The 23,916-nt window shown below is 33.5% G+C and overlaps 1 protein-coding gene across 2 annotated transcripts in view; it reads right to left on the bottom strand.

The window, feature by feature from the left end:
• LOC131849876 (tubulin beta chain-like) overlaps window positions 1-23,581 on the bottom strand; it is a 30,278-nt gene extending 6,697 nt beyond the window's left edge. The window contains exon 1 of one of the 2 annotated variants that reach the window (XM_059200013.1): window positions 23,416-23,581. In XM_059200013.1, coding sequence (XP_059055996.1) covers window positions 23,416-23,472 — 57 coding nt within the window. In that variant the 5' untranslated portion in view covers window positions 23,473-23,581. Of the gene's footprint in view, window positions 1-17,902; window positions 17,959-23,415 lie in introns of those variants that run through there. The other variant, XM_059200014.1, reaches the window with a different exon arrangement.
• Between the last annotated feature and the right edge of the window lie 335 nt (window positions 23,582-23,916).

The raw sequence follows: 23,916 nt of genomic DNA, 5'->3' as shown, positions 1-23,916 counted from the left end.
TTCTTCTACGGGATTTTCATTAGAATAGAACAGAAACTTATTTCTTCAAATATACTTTTAGGCACCTTTGAATAGTCATTATTTTTTTATAATGGATGTGAATATACAGTTACCAACCGTCCTGTTTTTCCAGGACATGTCCTAGTTTTTGAAGTGTCCCGGGAAGTCCTGAATAGATATTTGTCATCGTCCTGGATTTTTAAAATACGCGCGCCTCTTAATTACTGATTTTCAACAGTATAATTTTATCAAATACTTTTTATTAAGAACCTGATTATATTAATTACTTGAATTTTACTACACATTATACATAACTATTGCAACGCGTTTTGTTTGTAAACTGGACAGTCCTGGTTTTAAGTAAAAATTTAAATATTGTAATGGGTGAAAACTGTGATTGGTACAGTATATGCTGTAAATAATATAAATGACGTAGTGGAGTAACTTGAAACAGTCATGCTCGCTATAAAGTTCAAACTTGTGGCGGCGTGGTGGGCCGGGTCGATGTGCTCCCTCTAATATGGTTGAGTGCAATGATGGCTGGCTCATCCGTCATACTCGTGAACGGGCGCTGCTTGTGGGGACTAGTCTGTTCAGGTTGCGACTGTCATTGATTAGAATTTTTGTTTTTTTTTCTTAGCATATGCACTCTATTCTCCCAAATTTGCATTTTAAATGAAATTGTATTATTGTAAACATGTACAACATTTAAAAACGAAATACGAGCTGAGTTTCTTGCCAGTTCTTCTCATCTCGATATCATTCCGAACTGACGGTAGATTTGACATATCATAAGAGTCTGTAATAGACCTACATGAATAAAGATATTTTGAATTTGAATTTGAATATGAACTTTCAATCCTGCCTTTTTATTTTTGGGCTTGACAACTCTATGTTAATGGAATGGTGCACCCGCCTGCGTTAACGGTTTACGCTGGCGGGGCACCAGTGGAGGATGATAATAAGAATATGGCTCCCAACAAGTTGGGGATGTGAGATTTAGAACAGCTCCTATGCCCTCACAACTCCTCCCCTATGTAGAAACAGACTCCCCATATAGTATGAGCATGAGGTCAAGTCAGTTAGCACATCGTGGTGAATTCAGAAGCAAGCGAGTGCAACATAATATTATCTACTATATATTCTACTAGCTACTCGCCCCGGCTTCGCACGGATGTACATGTATTATATATAAAAACCTTCCGCGGTTTTTTTAATAAATAGAGTGATTGTAGAATCACTCTATCTATTAAAAAAACCGCGTCAAAATCCGTTGCGTAGTTTTAAAGATTTAAGCATACATAGTGACAGCGACTTTGTTGTATGTAATGATTTATTAGGTATGACAATAACCGACTTAACAATATAGGTACTATATGTGTCTTTTTAACAATCATACATTTAAGGAAAAATGCAAAATATTATTTCTATTATTATATACATTAATACAATATATAAAATATATTATTTTCCTCAATAATTATAATAATATTCTCAGGACAATATGGAAAATATTTTATATTTTATTTATTTAAACTTTAATGTACAAATATAATATATAAATGTACATATGGCGAAGTTAACACCTAAGGGTGATCTCTAACAGTCAACCATAAGGCAAACTGAGAAGTTAGTAAGCGGCGCATTATAGTACTAACACTTACGTAGTAACTTTACAATAATACATATTATTAGACATACATACTTACATACGACACATAAATAAATATATATATATTATATATCTAATATAGATATACTTTATTATGTAGCTTAACATAACATAGGCTATAGTTTAAGAAGATATTGGATAACTTGGTTGAAATATAATTATTAATATCGATATAATGATTAAGAATAGAATAGAATAGAATATATCTTTATTGCTATTGAATGTCAGGTAAAAGATGCAGACAAAGGTTCACGGGTCAGCTAGTAGTTTATTTACTAACATAATATGGACAACATATCTGAACTAAATGAATAATTACAATAAAGAAATTATCACCAGACCACATACCGACAGAATCCATAAAAAAATTACCCCAAATTACATACAGACAACCATTAATCCAATAACCTAGAAAAAATTAAACGGGACACATGAAAAATATATTAATTGACCATAGACAAATTACTTTTTTTTCCTGTAAACGCAGGACATTGTACTGGCGGCATCCAATCGATGGGACAGTGGACGGACGTAATCGATTTGACCCATCGCTAGGGTTGTAACTTTTATATGTATAACTATCTGTCCCGGCAAACGTTGTTTTGCCATATAAATTAATAACGCAATAAAAAAATAGGGGTTGGTGATAGAAGGGTGAAAATTAGGGTTGTATGTATTTTTTAATGAAACATAATAAAAAAATATAAATAAAAAATTTGGCCCAAAAAATTAAAAAATAATGTTAGGGGTGGACAACTTAGGGGTATGAAAAATAGATAGTTACCGATTCTCAGACCTACTGAATATGCATATAAAATTTCATAAAAATCGGTCAAGCCATTTCAGAGGAGTATGGTAACTAACATTGTGACACGAGAATTTTATATATAAAATATTAATTTGAAATGAATACGAGCTGAGTTTCGTGTCAGTTCTTCTCATCTCGGAATCATTCCGAACTGACGATAGATTTGACATATCATAAGAGTCTGTAATAGACCTACATGAATAAAGATATTTTGAAACAAATAAATAGTATCTTTTATTTTTAAGTTATAAGATGAGCATGAGGCCAGGTCAGTTAGCACATCGTGACAAATTCACTAGGAATTTAACACGATGGTTTCCAGGGGGAACCGCGTGGAGGTCCACCTGACATGGTACATTGCTAGCAATGGTGTTATCAATTCACATTACTAACAATCCCCTAATTGTCAAGGGTTTTTTTTTACGTGGATGATAATGGAATGGTGCACCCGCCTGCGCTAACGGTTTACGCTGACGGGGCACCAGTGGAGGATGATAAGATGAGCATGAGGTCAGGTCAGTTAGCCCATCGTGACAAATTCACCAGGAATTTAACACGATGGTTTCCAGGGGGAACCGCGTGGAGGTGACATGGTACATTGCCAATGGTGTTATCATTCACATTACTAACAATCCCCTAATTGCCAAGTTTTTTTTACGTGGATGATAATGGAATGGTGCACCCGCCTGCGCTAACGGTTTACGCTGACGGGGCACCAGTGGAGGATGATAAGATGAGCATGAGGTCAGGTCAGTTAGCACATCGTGACAAATTCACTAGGAATTTAACACGATGGTTTCCAGGGGGAACCGCGTGGAGGTCCACCTGACATGGTACATTGCTAGCAATGGTGTTATCAATTCACATTACTAACAATCCCCTAATTGTCCAGGGTTATTGTTATACATATGTGGCAACCCTACCCATCGCGTGTCCAGCACGCAGGTCCAGTTTGAATAACTTAAAAATACATTAGGGACAAAGAACGACCGCAATACCTAGCCCGTTACACTAAACCTAGAATTGACAATGCATTCAATCTACATCATGGCTAAATGACATGTATCCAAAAACGAAACATTAACGGGTTCTGTAGTCTATCGATTTATGGTCTTTATTTTTTTTTATATTCAGCATTTTTATGGCCCTGGATAACTAATACATTGATATCTGTGGGATTCTTTTATTTTTACGATTTCTTTCAAAAATTTCTGGCGTTTTAAAAAGGAAGGGTAATAGAAGAATAGAAAAGAAGATCATGGGCGATAGAGTTGTTAAAAAAAATCTGTAAATCACTCTCTCTTTACAATAATCTTAAATTAATAAATACTTAGATAATATCTCATAAACTTTGAATATATATAGGTACTGGTAGAAGCAGGGCCCTCGACTCTAACCAAATTAATCCATACGATTCAGCCCGTATTGAAGAACCAATCAGGACCAATCTCAGGCTATTGTGGATCCATTGAATGACCTGTTGACTCGTCGACGACGCGGCGACGCGACGTCACGGGGAAGGGAATTATATATTTTATCAATTAAATCACACACTTATTTGAAATATGAAAGCGTAGTGGTTTTTGTATTGATTGCCGCATGCATTCTTATGTAAAATGTGAATACTATAACTATCAGATGGCAATTGTAAGTAGCTTTGACGTGGTCTAGTGTTTTGAGTAGTCATGCTCACTAAAATGTCCAGACTTGTGGCGGCGTGGTGGGCCGGGTTATTGAGCTCCCTAAAATATGGTCGAGCGCAGTGATGGCTGGCTCATCCGTCATACTCGTGAACGGGTGCTGCTTGTAGGGACTGGTCTGCTCTAATCACTATGACTGATTTCCTCTTATTAATTGTTTAACCAGTTGGTTATATATTCAATATTTTTTCTATTTGAGTATTCAATTGAATTAGTGCTAATTGGTGGTTTGTATTCACACACTTAAACTTAAAAATGTAAAGTAATAATAAAATTATTTAAAAGAGCAACACGCAAGTTTCTTGCTCGTTCTTCTTGTGATAAGACAGCTTTCCGAACGAGCGGTAGATTAAAAAAAATGTAATGACTATTCAAAAGTGCTTCAATGTAAGTTTATTTGAATAAATGATTTTCTATTCTATTCTATTCATATACGTTCCTCTCACAGAAAATACCATTACATGCCCAATTATGTATAAAATGATAAAAAAAACAATAAACAAGACAAAGAGGTAACAATGGGCAGCCTTATCGCTAAAAAGCAATCTATAAATTCAACTGAATATCACTTGAAATTGTCACGTTAAAAATAATAAACCGGAAATAGTGTTGTGTATCGTAATTTCCCGGTAGCGGTTGTCGTCGGGTTTCCCTAATTACCGGTCTTTTATCGACCAGTGGTTGGCGCCACAACTGCGTTTTACGATGAGTCGGCCACTTAATATTTTACCGTCTAATAATCATACCGAACCATTTTACTGTTACTATGCAATACTCTATACATATAAATAAAATTGGAGTCTCTGTTTGTAATATTGAAATAACCGTTTTTTACTACATGCGTATGTATATAAATACGATACATACACCAAAATAACATTTTTTACAATTTTTGTCTGTCTGTACATCTGTTCCGGCTAATCTCTGAAATGGCTGGACCGATTTTAACGGGATTTTTTGCCAGGATTAGGAAAATCTTAAAAAAAAAAGGGAAAATGTTCAATTCAAAATAATGAAAAGAAGAAAACAACGGTAAAACAATGATCATAGGAGCGGAGCTGCAATGAAAAATCTTTAAAAAATAGGGGAAAATGTTCAATTCAAAATAATGAAAAGAAAAAAATTGTAAAAACGTACAAGTTATACTTTATGCCTTTCAAATGTTAAAAATGGTCCGACGTTCCACTTGCTGGTAAATGGTAACCGTCGCCTATAATTTCCCACGATAAATACCCTAATGACCATATCTGTGGCGATACAGCTTTGACCTCAACCAACCAAAGAGAAAGTACAATGAAACAAAATACAGTCCAAATTTTATAATACGATGTTGTTGGTTGAGACGATGTATATTACATATGATGATAGACTGACAATATGTACATAGAAATATCGATCTTATATACTAAACTAGCTGTTCTCGCGACTTCGCGTGAAATTTAACTATATATTTCTAAAATAAAAGTAGCCTAAAGAACTAAAAATTATTTTGTTCGTCTTAATTTATTCGTTCCATTAGGTACTGACAGGTTTTAACTAATACATTTACATCATCATCCCTTACTTTATCCCCGTGGGGGTTGAATTTATCAAAATCCTATTTAAGCGTACGTCTTCATCATAGTAGCTCCAATCTCGAAAATCTAAGATTTATACAAAATTTCATCCCCTATTTTATCACCTTAGGGGTGGAATTTATCAAAATCCTTTCTTAGGGGATGCCTACGTCATAGTAGCTTTATGCATGCAAAGTCTCAGTCCGATCGGTTTAAAATTGAACAAAGTTTCATACAAACTTTCATCCCCTATTTTATCCCCTTGGGGGTAGAATTAATCAAAATTCTTTCTTAGCTGATGCCTACGTCATAACATCTACCTGCATGCCAAATTTCATCCCGATCCGTCCATTGGTTTGGCAGTGCGTAGATAGATCACTATGTCAGTCACCTTTGAGTTATATATATTTAGATAGATAACAATAGGAAAATGTAAGGTGGGGTGACACAGTTTAGACACGGCAGTGCTTAGTAGACAATATTGGATTTGTCTTACTAGACATTATTAAATGCAATTATTATATTGATGTATCTAGGTAACTGTGTCCCATAAGTAGCATAAAATGAGAGCGTTAAGCTGGCAACACTGATTATGATGACACAAAAAGGCGCGTAACGTATATTTTTTAACCCTGGACAATTAACACAGCGCCATCTACTCCCAAGCTCCACAGCTTGTGTTATGGGTACTAGACAACTGATATAAATACATATATATTTTTTTTGTAAATACATACATATTACACATATAAAACACCCAGACTGATACAAACAATCATACTCATGAATACAAATGTTTGTGCCGTGAGACAGACAGAGTTACCTTCTCATTTATAATAAGACACGTTTCATCTATACATATAAATAAAATTGGAGTGTCTGTTTGTAATATTGTAATAACCGTTTTTTACTACATACATATGAATATAAATACGGTACATACGACAAAATAACATTTTTTAAAAGATTTATCTTATATCTGTTTGTTCCGGCGTTAATCTTGAAATGGCTGGACCGATTTTGACAAAACTTTTATTGGCAGGTAGCTGATATAAAGTCTCAGCCCAAAGTTTCATTAAATTTTTATCCTACTATTATTTTAGAAAAATAATGTTAAATTCCACGCGGACGTCGTAATAAAGTCACGGGAACAGCTAATCAACAGTAATAAAGTGAGTCAAATATTCAGTTTTAATTAGAGAAAATATTTTAATTCGTCTACAATTAAATAAAGCGAGGAAACGACACTAAGAATATCACTTAAAATCATCTTTTTTGTAAAAGCAGCCATCTTGACAGCACTCCGCCGTAATTTGAAAATAGAATCTTTAACTTTTTCTTATTGCATCCCGCGTTGGCCGTTGACACGCGACTGCATTTTATTTTCGGCCAGTCCGGGAGTGTTGCCATATCTGGCTACATTAAATATACCATGTAACCCGACTCAAAGGAATCTCTAAACGAGAACCATAGAGTATAAATTTATTAATACGTAGTTTGTACGAGATATTGTGTGTCAGGTTAGAGCAGTCGAGAACAAGATGTTTTACTTTATATCTAGGTATATCTATACTAATAAAGCTGAAGAGTTTGTTTGTTTGTTTGAACGCGCTAATCTCAGGAACTACTGGTTCGAATTGAAAAATTCTTTTCGTGTTGGATAGTTCATTTGCCGAAAGCTTTAAGCTATATAACATTACGCTACGACCAATAGGAGCGGAGCTGCAATGAAAAATGTTGCAATAGGTGGTGAAATTACTGAAATTGTCCAGTGATATTATATTATTATTATCTATCTAAATATATATAACTCAAAGGTGACTGACATAGTGATCTATCAACGCACAGCCCAAACCACTGGACGGATCGGGCTGAAATTTGGCATGCAGGTAGATGTTATGACGTAGGCGTCCGCTAAGAAAGAATGTAGATTAATTCTACCCCCAAGGGGATAAAATAGGGGATGAAAATTTATATGAAACTTTGTCAATTTTAAACGCATCGAAGTATGAGACTTTGCATACATAAATCTACTATGACGTAGGCATCAATATTATAAAGGATTTTGATAAATTATATTTAAAAACACATATATTTCCCGTGGGACTGGGAATGATGTTATCATTAAAAAAATTTACTTCCTCTTGAATCGTTCTATCTATTCTTAAAACTGCATTAAAATCCGTTCGTAGTTTAAAAGATCTAAGCGAACAGACAACGGAAACGACTTTATTTCATATGTTTAAAAAACTAGCCGACTCGCGCTTCGTCGGCGTAGAATTTAACTTTTTTTTGTTTAGAATAGAATAGAAAATAATAATAATCTCAGGACAATTCACACAGCGCCATCAAGACCCAAGTTAAGCTAACTAAAGCTTGTGTTATGGGTACTAGACAACTGATACAAATACATAGATTTTTTTTCTGTAAATACATATATATTATATATAGAAAACACAAAGACCGACACGAACAACCGTACTCATGAATACAAATATTTGTGCGGTGCGAGGAATCGAACCCGCGACCATCGGACATAAAGCGGTGTGCTAGACCGCTAGACCACCGAGGTCGTCAGTAGTCGTCAATAGAATAAGAATAGAAAATCATTTATTCAAATAAACTTACATTGAAGCACTTTCAATAGTCATAACTATTTTTTTTAATCTACCGCTTATTCGAAAAGCTGTCTCATCACAAGAAGAACAAGCGAGAAACTTGTGTGTTGCTCTTTTAAATAATTATTAAATTTAATTTATGTAGAGCTGTACACGCGACTATTTTACGCGACCGCGTGGTATTTTATTTTATTTTTCTAAAATAAAAGTAGCCAAGTTACTCTTTATTACATCAGCTACCTGCCAAAAAATGTCCTGTCAAAATCGGTCCAGCTATTTCAGAGATTAGCCGGAACAAACAGACAGACAGGCAAAAATTGTAAAAAAATGTTATTTTGATGTATGTGCCGTATTTATATTCATATGCATGTAGTAAAAAACGGTTATTTCAATATTACAAACAGACACTCCAATTTTATTTATATGTATAGATGTATAGATAATAATCACGTAAGTAATTGTTCTTCAAAACGTTCATAATAATGTCGTAATCATAAAACAGATTAATTTCCATGCCCCGCGCCGGTGTATTTTTAAAACAAAAAAACGGTGTGTTGATACAAGCCGAGTGGCTGTATGTAAACATTCCTCGACACTTACCGTTAGAAAAAAGAACGGAAGTTCTGTTCCGTTACGTTTGAAACTTATATTTCTTTCAGTATTGTCTTTATAAGACTTGTAATACTAAATTTTGATTCTATCGTTTTTTTTTATACTGCTATGGTGGCAAACAGGCATACGGCCCATCTGATGGTAAATGGTTACCGTAGCGTATGGACGCCTGAAACACAAGGGGTGTCACGTGCGTTGCCGACCCTTAAGAAACCTTAATATACCCTTCTTGAAGAACCCCATGCTGTAGTCTCGTGAGAAAACCTCGGTAGGAAGTTCATTCCACAATCTAAGTGTACGCGGGAGGAAGCTCCTCTGAAACGCTGGTTCCAGCGTGTGGGAATGAATTCCCTGTCGATGGCGAGCGGTGCGATGGTAAAAGGTGGCTGTCGGCATCATGTCGAACAATTCCTCAGAACACAGTCCGTTGTATAATCGGTAGAACACACAAAGCGAAGCGAAGTCTCGCCTCAAGCTAAGTGGTTCGATAAATTAAACAAAAACATTATAAAATAAACATAAAAATAAGTTCAAACTTGTGGCAGCGTGTTGTCAGTGTGCTCCCTCTAATATGGTTGAGTGCAATGACGGCTGGCTCATCCGTCATACTCGTGAACTCATGATTGTGGGGACTGGTCTGTTCGGGTTGCGAACACTGATTACACTATTTGCTTTTGCAATATCATATGCTGGTGGTCACTCTATTCTCACAAATTTGAATTTAAAAATGAATCTTATTGTAAACATGTACAACATTTATTTGAAAAGAATACGAGCTGAGTTTCTTGTCAGTTCTTCTCATCTCGATATCATTCCGAACTGACGGTAGATTTGACATATCATAAGAGTCTGTAATAGACCTACATGAATGAAGATATTTTGAATTTGAATTGATAGAGGTCTAGGTCAGTTTTCATAATAGGCTAAGACGAAGAAAACGACTATTTAAAAATTGTTTTAAGGTTTAAAATAGGCAAAGACAATTTTTTTTTTCAATTGGATTTATGATGAATTTTATCTTCTGTTGGCCGCCAGCGTATACCGTTAGCGCAGGAGGGTGCACCATTACATTATCATACATTAAAAAAAATTGTTCTCACTTGTATGCCACTAATAATATACCACTACCAATATACCACAGGAAGTCACAATAAAGTATTCCTCCGCTGGAGCAATTGAAGAAATGTATATCCGGTTACAGATCAAAGTAATGCTGTACAAAACTTAAGCGAGTATTAAGAACTGACAGACGACTTCCGAACATGTGTAGTGAACATTATAACGCCCTTTATATTCAAGTAAACACAAGCAGCTATAAAAAAAGTCAATAAAAAAATTCATAAAGTCCAGTGTTCACTTAAACTTAGTAGTTCGAGGTTATATCCTTTTGCCATGCTTATGCTTTTAAAAATAACAAAGAATTGTCTATGAATATACGACTTCGAAAATTGAAATTACGTAACGTTAGATTATTTAAATAAATCTTTATATTTGTAATAATAATAATAATCTCAGGACAATTCACACAGCGCCATCTAGACCCAAGTTAAGCTAGCTAAAACTTGTGGGTACTAGATAATTGATATAAATAAAATTGGAGTGTCTGTTTGTAATGTTGAAATAACCGTTTTTTACTACATGCATATGAATATAAATACGGTACATATACCAAATTAACATTCTTTTAAATTTTTGTCTGTCTGATTGTTCCGGCTAATCTCTGAAATGGCTGGACCGATTTTGACGGGAATTTTTTTAGCAGATAGCTAATAAGGACTAACTTAGGCTACTTTTATTTTAAAAAATGTTTTATTAGAAAAATATAGTTAAATTCCACGCGGACGAAGCCGTGGGGGCAGCTAGTAGACTTATATAAAAGGAGGCAACTCACGTTTTCAATTTTGAAAAAGGTCACTTTTCTATTTAATCGACAATATATATGTTTACATGTATATTAATACTAGATTTAAAGACAAACTTGCTGTCCCCAAGTATCGTTTAGAAAAAGTCAATAGGTCTTTTATGGGAATAGGTATAAAAATTTACAATAAGATACCAAAGGATATACTGGAATTACTCTTAAATAAATTCAAAACAACTATTAAATCATATTTATTGAGCAAAGCCTCACTAAACGATTACTTGAATGACGAGCGTGCATGGCAATAGTTGTTTATGCACTGGATTTTCATTTAATGTTAGACATAGACACCTATATAAATATACATTGTAAATAAACTGACTTTTAAAAAAAAGTAATTCAATTGAGTTTCTAGCCAGTTCTTCTCAATTGGATCTATATACTGAACTGGACGGTAGGGAAACATATAAAAAAAATTGCCGTTCATAAGCGGCTAAAATGTCCTACATGAATAAATGATTTTTGAATTTCAATTTGACCATATTTCAATTTACCCTATTATTTATGTTTCATTGTTCTTCCATTTCAATTGACTTAGATCCAAAATTTAAGTTAATTTTACGTTAGCATAATTTATTTCCCAAATTAACCACAAACAAAAATCCGTTGTCATATTTCTGCAATCTGTGGTTTAGACGTCGACATAAATTAGTTAGAATAGTTATTAAAGTTGGTAAAGAATAGAGAAACACTTTTATAATCTGTCTAGCTAGCGTTTACCTACTGCGCTAGAGGTTAACGACCCCGGCGCGGCGCCATAATTACCGAACTGTCAGTCGCACTGTACTTTTTAAGTTTTTTAACGATGACTGTACTGCATTCTTGCTGTTGTTTTGTATGAACCACTTTATTTCTATTGTTATTTCAATATTGCAAGTTTTTTGTGTAGTCTGTGGTGTCTATATTGTATCTATCAATAATACAATACACAGATTAATTGCCGAAAATAGAATAATCAAATTCAATAATTAATTAAAAGAAAACAATTCAAACTAGAGAAGATTAAATGATTATGCAGTATCTTTTCAAATTCTTTTATAGCTGGTGGAAATTCAATGTTTTTTTTTCTAATTTTATAAAGTTTTAAGTATTTCTTATAAAACAAAATTAATTTTTTTTTACATCACTAGAAATATCGGCCATGAATTCAAAGCGTCGACGTAATTTCATACACAGATAAATAAAAATTACAAAATTGTGTATGTGATATTATATATACGGCTAAATATTATTAGGATAAATAATAAAAAAAATCGTAGGCGAAGAAAAATATTACAGGTTAATATATTCTTTTAATTGTAGGCGCGGCTGTATGGCTACAATACCTTTGCCTTTAATAAAAGGGTTAATGTAAAAAATAGAAATATATATATAAATTTATTTACGCGGGAAAAATATCCAGTTACAACTAGTTCATAGACAAGAGTTTAAAGCGGTCATTGTACGCTAGTTTGAGGTTATGATTACAGGATGACAAGATGCGAATTAGGGAAAATTACCCAATTACAAAATTAAGGTACCCCACTAGCCGGGTAGAGTCTGAAATGTAGATATGTACGTTTTTATTGACTTTAAAAAACTTCTATGTTTGGCTGTATATCGTGGGTTAAATAGAAAAATGGTAATTACTAGCTGTAGCCAACAGTCCAAGTCTATAGTCCGTGGGAAGGGCTCCAGCAAGGTGGACCGATGATCTGGTCAAGATCGCTGGAAGGCGTTGGATGCGAGCAGCGCAGTACCGATTGTAGTGGAGATCTTTGGGGGAGGCCTATGTCCAGCAGTGGACGTCTTCCGGGCTGCGATGATGATGATGATTTCAATTTTATTTATTTGTATAGATGTAGATAGATAAAAAAACCGAGTCGGACCATTAGTCTTGCATCTGGAACGTGTTCATTCGCGTACTAAATGTGGCGTGACGCCATTACGTGCTATCGAATGACTGCGAACTTGAACTGCCAACGCTCCACTGAATGCACTGTTCAGCTACAGACAGACACGGTCGAGGTTATTACACAGTATAAAACAAAGTCTCTGTCGCTGCCTGTCCGTCCCTATGTATGCTTAAATCTTTAAAACTACGCAATGGATTTTGAAGCGGTTTTTTTTAATAGATAGAGTGATTCTAGAGGAAGGTTTATATGTATGATTTATGTACACCCAGGCGAAGCCAGGGCGAGTAGCTAATATTTTATATGTTGGTCTGTTTTTAACCGACTACAAAAAAGGAGGAAGTTCTAAATTCCGCTGTATTTTTTAATGATTCCAAACCACTGGATGGATCGGGCTGAAATTAGGCATGCAGGCATCCCCTAAGAAAGGATTTTGATAAGTTACACCCCTAAGGGGATAAAATAGGGGATGAAATTTTGTATAAATCTTCTTAGATTTTCGACTGATTGAACTGAAATTAAAGATTGGAGCTACTATGATGAAGACGTTCACTTAAATAGGATTTTGATAAATTCAACCCCATGGGGATAAAATAAGGGATGATGCAGGATATAAATGTATTAGTTTGAACCTATCAGTACCTAATGGAACGAATAAATTAAGACGAACAAAATAATTTTTAGTTCTTTAGGCTACTTTTGACATGAATAAAAATTGTATCTATCTATCTATACAATCGATGTCGCTGCACATTCTCTAGGGATTATTTCCAGAGAATTCCATATACATCGCAGTGACCCCGGAAGTCGGCAGCGTGTTGACGGGTATGTAGGTTTATGACCCGGTATCATTGGCGAATCTCCAGAAGAACGGACATGTGTTTGTATGTTTACTGTTTAATATATTAATTAGTATTTTATAGCTGACATTAGCTGTGCCCGCGACTTCGTCTGCATTCAACATTGATTAGCATTTTTAATTATTTATGCTAATTATATTTAACAAACTATGTGTACCTGCGACTTCGTCCGCGTGGAATTTAACTATATTTTTCTAAATAAAAGTAGCCTAAAGAACTAAAAATTATTTTGTTCGTCTTAATTTATTCGTTCCATTAGGTACTGATAGGTTCAAACTAATACATTTACATCCTGCATCATCCCTTATTTTATCCCCATGGGGGTTGAATTTATCAAAATCCTATTTAAGCGAACGTACGTAACGAACTACCTGCCCTTAAAAATCCCGTCAAAATCAGTCCAGCCATTTCAGAGATTAGCCGAAACAAACAGACAGAGAGAATTTTTTTTTTAAATGTTATTCTGGTGTATGTACCGTATTTATATTCATATGCATGTAGTAAAAACGGTTATTTCAATATCACAAACAGACACTTCAATTTTATTTATATGTATAGATACACAAAAAAATACTGATTCACGTGTTTTTGGTTGAATCACGAAAGAATTAGATGTCAAATTGTTTTTCACTGGATTTTCATAGACAACTCATAACGTACATAGATAATATAGAATAATGTAGATTAAGTCGACTCAGAGAGTTAGTCATACCGGACTTCTGTGAACAGGTCTGGAAAGAAATTAAGTGACTCTATGACTAATGTTGTTTTTGTTTGTATATTTTTTGTTTAATTACTCTGAAACCTTGACATTCACGTTGTGTCTAGACTCTATACTTTACTACGTCTTTCTTATATTTGTTATCTATACAAATAAATAAAATTTGAGTGTCTGTTTGTAATATTGAAATAACCGTTTTTACTACATGCATATCAATATAAATACGGTACATACAACAAAATAACATTTTTTACTATTTTTGTCTGTCTATCTGTTTGTTCCGGCTAATCTCTGAAATGACTGGACCGATTTTGACGGGACCTTTATTGGCAGGTAGCTGATGTAATAAGGAGTAAGTTAGGCGACTTTTATGCCGCCAGTGCTAACGGTATACGCTGGCGGGCCACCAATGGAGGAAGATAAGATGAACATGAAGTTAGGTCAGTTAGCCCATCGTGACAAATTCATCAGTTTATCACGAAGGTTTCCTGGTGAAGGTCAACCTGAATGTACCACTTTAGTCTTCCATAGAGCACTGTCTTAAAGAGCAATACCCAAGTTTCTTGCTCATTCTTCTTGTGATGAGTCTGCATTCCGAATGAGCAGTAGAATAATAAAATATGACTATTCAAAAGTGCTTGTAATGAGTTTATTTGAATAAAGATTATTTCTATTTCTAATATACTCAAATAACATGCTAAATATGAACATATGAAGCTCAGATATATGAAGTCATGGCGCCATTTGCAATTACTGAATTACTTTTTTTTGTTCTGTTTATACTTTAACGGAAAGGCAAAGGGAACTGTGACCATACAGCCATGTCTGCATGTTTTTGATATTAATTTTCTCAGTTTATTTTATATGTATTTAATTGTTGAGATAATGTAGTCGTACAGTACAAACATGTTCTTGAGTCTCTTAATAGTTCTAGAAGAGAGGACGGGACATTTCCTCCACCATGGTAAACAAGAAAGTGTGTCCGGGACAGAGGAATTTGCATTTGAATTTGTATATAAGAACAACACATCGGAACATACTCCCCAAGCTCTAAAACCTTCCCTTCCATCCGGAAGACTCCCGAATTCCACTACATCGATTTTTTTCAGTCGTCCGAATTTTCCTATAGAAATTTCTAGTCATCCATAAAGGACTGACGTATGACGTATATATCATTTGATCGCGAACACAGGTAATCAATCTACAAGTTTATCCGGATAAATCTGGTTACAACTAGATTCAACATCAATATAAGTGACCCTCAAGTCAACGAAGCGGAGTGACTTCAACGCAGCCAACTGACAACGTCCTGCGCTTTATTATAAATAAAAAAAAAAGAAATGTAACATTCGAAATTCGAACAAAGCTGAGGAGGGAAATGTAAGCAACTTTTTTATAACTGCACAGATCAAAGTCAAAAATGCACAGATTACTCTTTAAGCGTTGGTAGTTCTTTTTTCGGACTACTCTAATGCTGTTGGCCGCAGCGGGCCTTTACAGCTTCACCGGACGATAGGGGCGAGTGCAGATGGCACTCCAAACCAAAGAAAGGACTTATGGAGCGGCTGAAGGCCAACTCCTGCCTGACGGATATGACTTTAGTCTGAGGGCACTGCTAGGGGTTCGAACCTCGGCTCAGGCTGTCGTAATTTCGATCCCCGTTTTAATTGACCGGGGGATCGGTCAGAGAGGATAGTAGGTTTTTTTTTTTTTTATAAATAACTGCAGAGATTAAATTCAAAATTGCACAGGTTAATATTGAAAGGTTGGTACTACTTGACATTTGTATTGATATCAATAAAAAAAAAGAATAGAGTAGTGTGTAATCTTTCTCTATATGAATATTAATTGTGCCAGATTCTTCATTATTTTTTCCCGCGTAAAGAAGAATAATAAATAATAATAATAATCTCAGGACAATTCACACAGCGCCATCTAGACCCAAGTTAAGCTAGCTAAAGTTTGTGTTATGGGTACTAAATAACTGATACATATACAAAGATATTTTTTGTTTTTCTTTGTAAATACATACATATTATACATAGAAAGCACCCAGACCGTTACAAACAATCATACTCATGAATACAAATGTTTGTGCCGTGCGAGGAATCGAACCCGCGACCATCGGTAGCAAAGCGGTGCACTAGACCGCTAGACCACCGAGGTCGTCGGCGTCACGTATAAATGATATATATTGATTTCTCCATAAATTTAAACATAATGTATATGACAGCAGAATTATCACATAAAAAAAATGTAGGCGATAGAACCATAAACTAGATCGGAGATCTGTGTCTTAGAATTCCAGGCCCATCTCACCGCTTTATTTCCGATGGTCGCGGGTTCGAATCCTCGCACGGCACTAACATTTGTATTTATGAGTATGATTGTTTGTTTCGGTCTGGGTGGGTGTTATCTATGTACAATATGTTTTAAAAAAAATGTATATTTAAGTATTTATATAGTAATATTAAGCTAAGCAGAGCTTGTGTCATATGTACTAGATACATATATAATATAAATAGAAAAATAGAAAACATCCAGGCCGATACAAACAATCATAATCAGGTATATATTTGAATTGTGTAAGGAATCGAACCCGAGACCATCGGTAGTAAGACAGTATACTAAACCGTTAAACCACCACGACCTTCAAGGTAAAGAAGTTAAAACATTTTCAAAGTTTATTTACAATCGACAGCGCAGCGGCAGCTGTTCCTGTCGAGTGACGTCACTAACTTGTAATTTGTTTCTACATATTGCATTTACATCAATTGTATTTATCACTAGCTGCACCCGCGACTTCGTCTGCGTGGAATTTAATTTTATTTTTCTAAAATAATAGTAGTCTAAGTTACTTCTTATTACATCAGCTACCTGCCAAAAAAAGTCCCGTCAAAATCGGTCCAGCCATTTCAGAGATAAGCCGGAACAAACAGATAGACAAATTTGTAAAAAAAGACATTTTGGTGTATGTACCGTATTTATTTTCATATGCATGTAGGAAAAAACGGTTATTTCAATATTACAAACAGACACTCCAATTTTATTTATATGTATAGATTACGCATATTAAAAAGAAATAAATACATAATACGAATGTTTAATAAAACAGTATACAAATAGGTCTGCGCCACATATGAATGACGTGGTGTCTTAAAAAAAAAAGTTATAAGCGTAAATTATGTGCACTGACTTGACTAAGTTTTTTATGTTTAATCGTATTTGAAGAGAAAACATTTGTTATTTCGTTTGTAATGAATTAACTCAAAAAATATATGATAAATTTTCAAAAATTTTTAATCTATGGATAGCTAAATTATCTATGACTAATATTAGTTGTATGTGACGCGTGTTTACATTTAGTTTTATATAAATGCAATAGGAACACATGAAGGATAAGATATGTAGGTGTATCACCATTAAAAATGCGCGGTACGTAAATAATCTGGAAGTTATGACCTTGGTGCTAAAGGCGCGATGGTGTGAGACGCCGCAGGAATAAAGCTGTACATCCTTATAATAATAAAGTATCTACTTACCGTGATTGAAAACAGGAAATTTTCTTACAAACGTGTGTATTGAATCGTTGCACAGATGAGACTAAGCAACAGAGACAGAATATCAGGCACGAGAAAACAATATGCTACGTTTATATGTATACGGTGTATTCCTTAGCCTTCATTGTGAATTATTTAAAAATATGCTATCGATTTATAAAGTTGTGATAGAATCGTGTCATGCTCGTTCTTTGTCAATATTTTTTTTCTTTAAAGTCATGAAAGGAACCTATTACAGGATGGCCCTATATGTACGGGTTCCTTTGCCTTCTGTTGTTTTGATGACAAAAACGTATTTAAAAAACAATAATATATCACCATGTAAATTTAAAACCAAAGGAGGAAAATGGAATAAACACAATACTTTTAAAGTAAAAAACTTAATATAAATTAAAATTATAAAGAAACAATGGACCGATTTGGATTATCCTCAAGTTGTGTGATTATAACTCAAATATAGACATTAAATGAGTCAAATTAAGTTAACAAACACGGACGAGTTTGGTGTCTGTTACCACACATGGTTATCAAATATGTTTTTATAATTTCCTAATATGTAATTAATATTCAATTAACCAAATAAGAGGCATGTTTAAGACGGAAAAAGTCAGGAAATTCGTCAGCTGGACTAAATGGAACAATGGCGGGCAGCATAGCCAATTACAGGCCGCCATTGCGTATGTTGGGCATTATATTCCACGCACGCGCAGACACTTCCCCGCGTGAATCACGCAATTGGCGCGGTTTTTAAATTTCGAATGCGAATATTTACGATCTATGGTAATTTTATTTATGGAAAAATATCAAATGTTATAAATATAATGTCAATAAAGCATTTATATTACACAAAACAGCTATTAGTACTATTATGTAAGCAATATTTATTCATATAAATAAAATTGGAGTGTCTGTTTGTAATATTGAAATAACAATTTTTACTACATGCATATATATGTAAATATTGTACAAACACCAAAATAACATTTTTTACAATTTGTCTGTCTGTCTTTGTGTTTGTGCCGCCTAATCTTTGAAATGGCTGGGCCGATTTTGACGGGACTTTTATTGGCAGGTAGCTGATGTAATAAAGAGTAACTTAGGCTACTTTTATTTTAGAAAAATAGAGTAAAATTCTATGCGGACGTAGTTGCGGGTACAGCTAGTTTATTAATATAGTACGGAATTTTGACTGTACCATGGCTAAGGAGACAAAAGTTTGTATGGAAGTATCGTCATTTTTAATGATAGAAGCCTGACACTTATATCTTAGATAACTGTTGAGTAACTATAAGTAAATATGACATTCAAAGTTTGTAAAAAATGGGGTAATTAAGGGGGTAAAATAAAATAAGAGATAAAAGTTTCTATACAAATAAAGCTATAGCGATGAAACTTTATTCATTGAATTTTGGCGTTTTTTATTCTTTATTTCGTTAAGGTATAACACGCAGACGAAGACGCGGGCACAGCTAGTATTATTATATGACCAATTGAGAGATTTCATTATAAATGTTTATAGATATATATTTATGTTAATAGAAATTGTTTAAGTTAATTTGTTCATAATTATAAAATATTCTAGTATTTTCAATAATGGTAGTCTTAAAATTTTGCATATTGAATAAATATTTTTGTTATTTTATTTTAATACTAGCTATGGCCGCGGTTACCCGCGTTAAATTTCAATAGCCTATATGTTATTCTGATTTATAAACTATATCACTGTAAAGTCTCATCAAAATCTGATCAGTAATTTCTGCGTGAAAGAGTAACAAACATCCATACTTACAAACTTTCGCGTTTATAATATTTTTTCGTTCAACTCTAAAGAATCGTATAGCATGTTATCTTTAGGTGGGCAATGGTGTCTGAGATACAGGTTAGGCCTAGTTTAGACACTACTGCACTGGACTTGATATTAAATAGTTAAGAACTATTGTATATATATGAATTAATAAGATATATAACCTTCCTCTTGAATCACTCTATTTATTTAAAAAACCGCTTCAAAATCCGTTGCGTAGTTTTAAAGATTTAAGCATACATAGGGACGGACAGCGACAGTGACTTTGTTTTATACTATGTAATGATATTTAATAGACTCATTGCGAACTATTATTTGATTTAGAATATAATATATAAACATATAATGATATGCAATTAAATAATATTGGATAGTACAATGAACCCATAAACAATAAAGATAATAAATAGATAACTTATGTACATAGAAATATCATTACAGGTCGGATGCCAATAAAAAAATTACGGTACACATTATATGTGTACTGTGTACGTACATATTATATACAAATACATAGACATTTATTCAAATTCAAAATTCAAAAAGCATTTATTCATGCAGGACATTTTAGCCGCTTATGAACGTCAAATTATTACATTATAACTAGCTGTCCCGGCCAACGTTGTTTTGCCTTAAAATAAAAAAAAAAAAATTAGGGGTGGACTACCCCTAACATTTAGGGGGATGAAAAATAGTTGTTGGCCGATTCTCAGACCAACTCAATACGCTCACAAAATTTCATGAGAATCGGTCAAACCGTTTCGGAGGAGTATGGGAACGAAAACTGTGACACGAGAATTTTATATATAAGATTTTTAATATTTTCCTTACCGTCCAGTTCTGTATATAGATCTAATTGAGAAGGTAAGAAGTTCGCTAAGTTCTTAAGTAGTAGTAAGTAGGTAAGCTAGCTAGACAGATTATAAAAGTGTTTCTCTATTCTTTAGGTAGGTAACTAATTTATGTCGACGTCTAAACCACAGATTGCAGAAATATGACAACGGATTTTTATTTGTGGTTAATTTGGAAAATAAATGATACTAACGTAAAATTAACTTAAATTTTGAATCTAAATCAATTGAAATGGAAGAACAATGAAACATAAATAATATGGTAAATTGAAATGGTCAAATTAAAATTCAAAAATCATTTATTCATGTAGGACATTTTAGCCGCTTATGAACATAATTTTTTTTTATATTATAATTTTTCCCTACCGTCCAGTTCAGTATATAGATCCAATTGAGAAGAACTGGCAAGAAACTCTATTGAAACTCTTTTTTTTTAAAGTCAGTTTATTTACAATGGATATATATATATATAGGTGTCTATGTCTAACATTAAATGAAAATCCCGTGCATGAACAACTATTGCCATGCACGCTCCTCATTCAAGTAATCGTTTAGTGAGTAATAGGATTTGCTCAGCAAATATGATTTAACAGTTGTTTTGATTTTTTTAATAAATATCCTTTGAAATTTTTATACCTATTAAAAGACCTATTAACTTTTTCTAAACGATACTTGAGGACAGCAAGTTTGTTTTAAATCTAGTATTAATATTATGAATATTGCTGTTTTTTGGATAAGTCAAGATTTTTATGAACATATAGGATATTTTAATATATAAATTTAAAATATTTGCCTCTTTGAATTTCTCTCTTAATGAGTCACGACTCTTCATAAAGTAAATCGCTAGATGTGCACGTTTTTTATTAATTTATTTAAAGGCATCAGTCAAAATGTACAAAATTCATCGACAAAATAATCAGAATGAAGACCCAGACCGAACCTAGACAAAAAAAAAGTAAAATATGTCATAAACATTTTTTTTTCCATATTCGTCCATCTCCTTTTCAGTGATGGAACAGGCAAAGATCCTTAGACCGTACAGCCTAGTCTACGTTTATACTTCTTCATATTTGAACAAGTGATGAGGCCAAAGGCCAATTCTTATGTATGTTTATTCATTATGTTTTCATTCGTGTTCAAAATATAGATTAAAGTTTTTTTTTCGGAACTAAATTAAATCTAGACTATGTCATAAACAATAATATAGTTTTTTCTCGGAACTAAACTCTTAATTGACTAAATCGGATGCCGTGCGTTCCAAATTCGAATTTACGGACTGATTGGATCGACCGTTAGTTTGTCATTTCTGAAAATAATTCGGTACAAATTCCATATTTGAAAGTTCTTAATCTGTCCGTCTGTTTCAACTAATCTCTGAAACGGCTGGAACGATTTTGACGGAACTTTTATTGACAGATAGATGTAATAAAGAGTAACTTAGGCTACTTTTGTTAGAAAAATTAAGATAAATCCTACGCGGACGAAGTCGCGGGAACAGCTATTACAACTTAATATGTATGTAAGTGGTTTTGAGTTGTATTATAAATATTTTCCAATACATTCGTTGCCGTCATCAAATTATTTAATTAGAAAGCATATCGGTTTTTGCTTTGCTCCAATAAAATGCAATACCACAGCACAATTGCTGTCATACCACTTACTTAGGCACCGCGCGGTGAAAGCTGAGCGTTATAATAGAAAATATCTAGGCACCATACCTATTATTTCCTTTGTATGCTTTGAAATATTAAAATTTGAATCTATTGAAAAAATAACAAAAAATATACGAGACTAAGGAAAAGTTACATAAAGTTTTATTCGGTAGTTTTATAGATAGTAAATAATTTGGTTTTGGAATTTAAGATAGAAAGGAAATAAATAAAAAATATTTAATAGATTAGTAATTTCTTTTATTCGTAGTAATTTGTTTATGAATTTGACACTATTGTCGATTTTTTACGTCCTATCATACCTTAATCTCTAATATACATTTATTTTTTAGAATTTAAGAATCAAATAAAAATCTATTTAATTACTTTTACATTTGCATATTATTTACGTAAAAAGAGGCAAGTACTCGTTTAGTACCTTAACTAATATTAGAAATATGTAAGATTTTATATTTATTTTGTAATGGAAACACTAAAAAAAACTTAACAAATATTCGACTGAAGGACTTGTATCCATGGTCATGATACAGCATTATTTAAAAAAAATCTTAATATATTTTTAAAATTCTTACACTATAGAAAGCAGTGTCATCAGTGCAGGAAATGAGCACAAATGTTAAAAAAAACAAATGCATACAATAGCGGAGTCATAAATATAAAATTCTTTTTATGTATAATCAAAACAACAAAACTACTAAAGTAAATATAGGCATATAAATTTCAAAAACCATTAAAATCATAATGTAGGTACATTTACACGAAACTGACTGGAGGATTTTGATTTTATAAACTTACCTACCTACTTAAATTATTTAAAAGGTGTAAAGTATGGACGGCTGGTAATAAATGATAATTATAATGAGTGCGTGATTCTCTCATAAAAAGTGTTAATTAATTAAACGCGCCAAATATTGAAAGTGGAACAACAAAATTACAGATAATTTTAACTGTACAGATACTGTAAAAATACACATAACATAAAAATATTATAACCACAGAGTATATGTTAATTATTACTTTTTATTTGCACTATCTTATAGTAATTAAATCCTTTGTCTTACATAAAGATATTAAAAAAATAAACATGGTTGGCTGTCAATGAAAAAATAATTCAAACGCAACTGTCAAATGGAACGTTGTAAATTCTAAATTTAAAATATATTCACTTACTTTTGCGCCAATTTGGTTGCCGCACTGTCCAGCCTGAAGATGCACTATTTCCCTCATTTTTGTGTTTATTTAATTCAATTTGTTATATATTTATGTCTTAATGTCAAAATAGTCAGTAGTGTTTGCGAGTCGGACGTAAACTGAACTGGCGAGACGTCCCCGCCGTCGCGTACACAATGGGCTGATCGAGAAATGAAATAAGGAACAAGCGAGCAAAGCAAACGGTTCCACAGACCGTGCTAGGGTGTGGTGTGGCCAGCATTAAAAAATGTGCTAAAAAATGGGTATAAATAAAAGATAAAAAAATCGTTTCTCGATCGCGTCGGTGGTCTAGTGGTTCTAGCACAGCGCTTTATCTCCGATGGTTACAGGTTCTATACCTCGCACGGCACAAACTTTTGCATTCATAAGTATGATTGTTTGTATCCCTACTTTCAAGTTTCGGCTTCGCACGGGTATACATGTATATATATATAAACCTTCCCCTTGAATCACTCTACC

The sequence above is a fragment of the Achroia grisella genome, unplaced genomic scaffold, assembly GCF_030625045.1.
Source record: "Achroia grisella isolate CSIRO2021 unplaced genomic scaffold, CSIRO_AGI_Agris_v1 utg660, whole genome shotgun sequence".
Lineage (NCBI taxonomy): Eukaryota > Metazoa > Arthropoda > Insecta > Lepidoptera > Pyralidae > Achroia > Achroia grisella.
The sequence above is the reverse complement of the archived record's forward strand: the minus strand, read 5'-3'. Positions and strand labels throughout refer to the sequence as shown.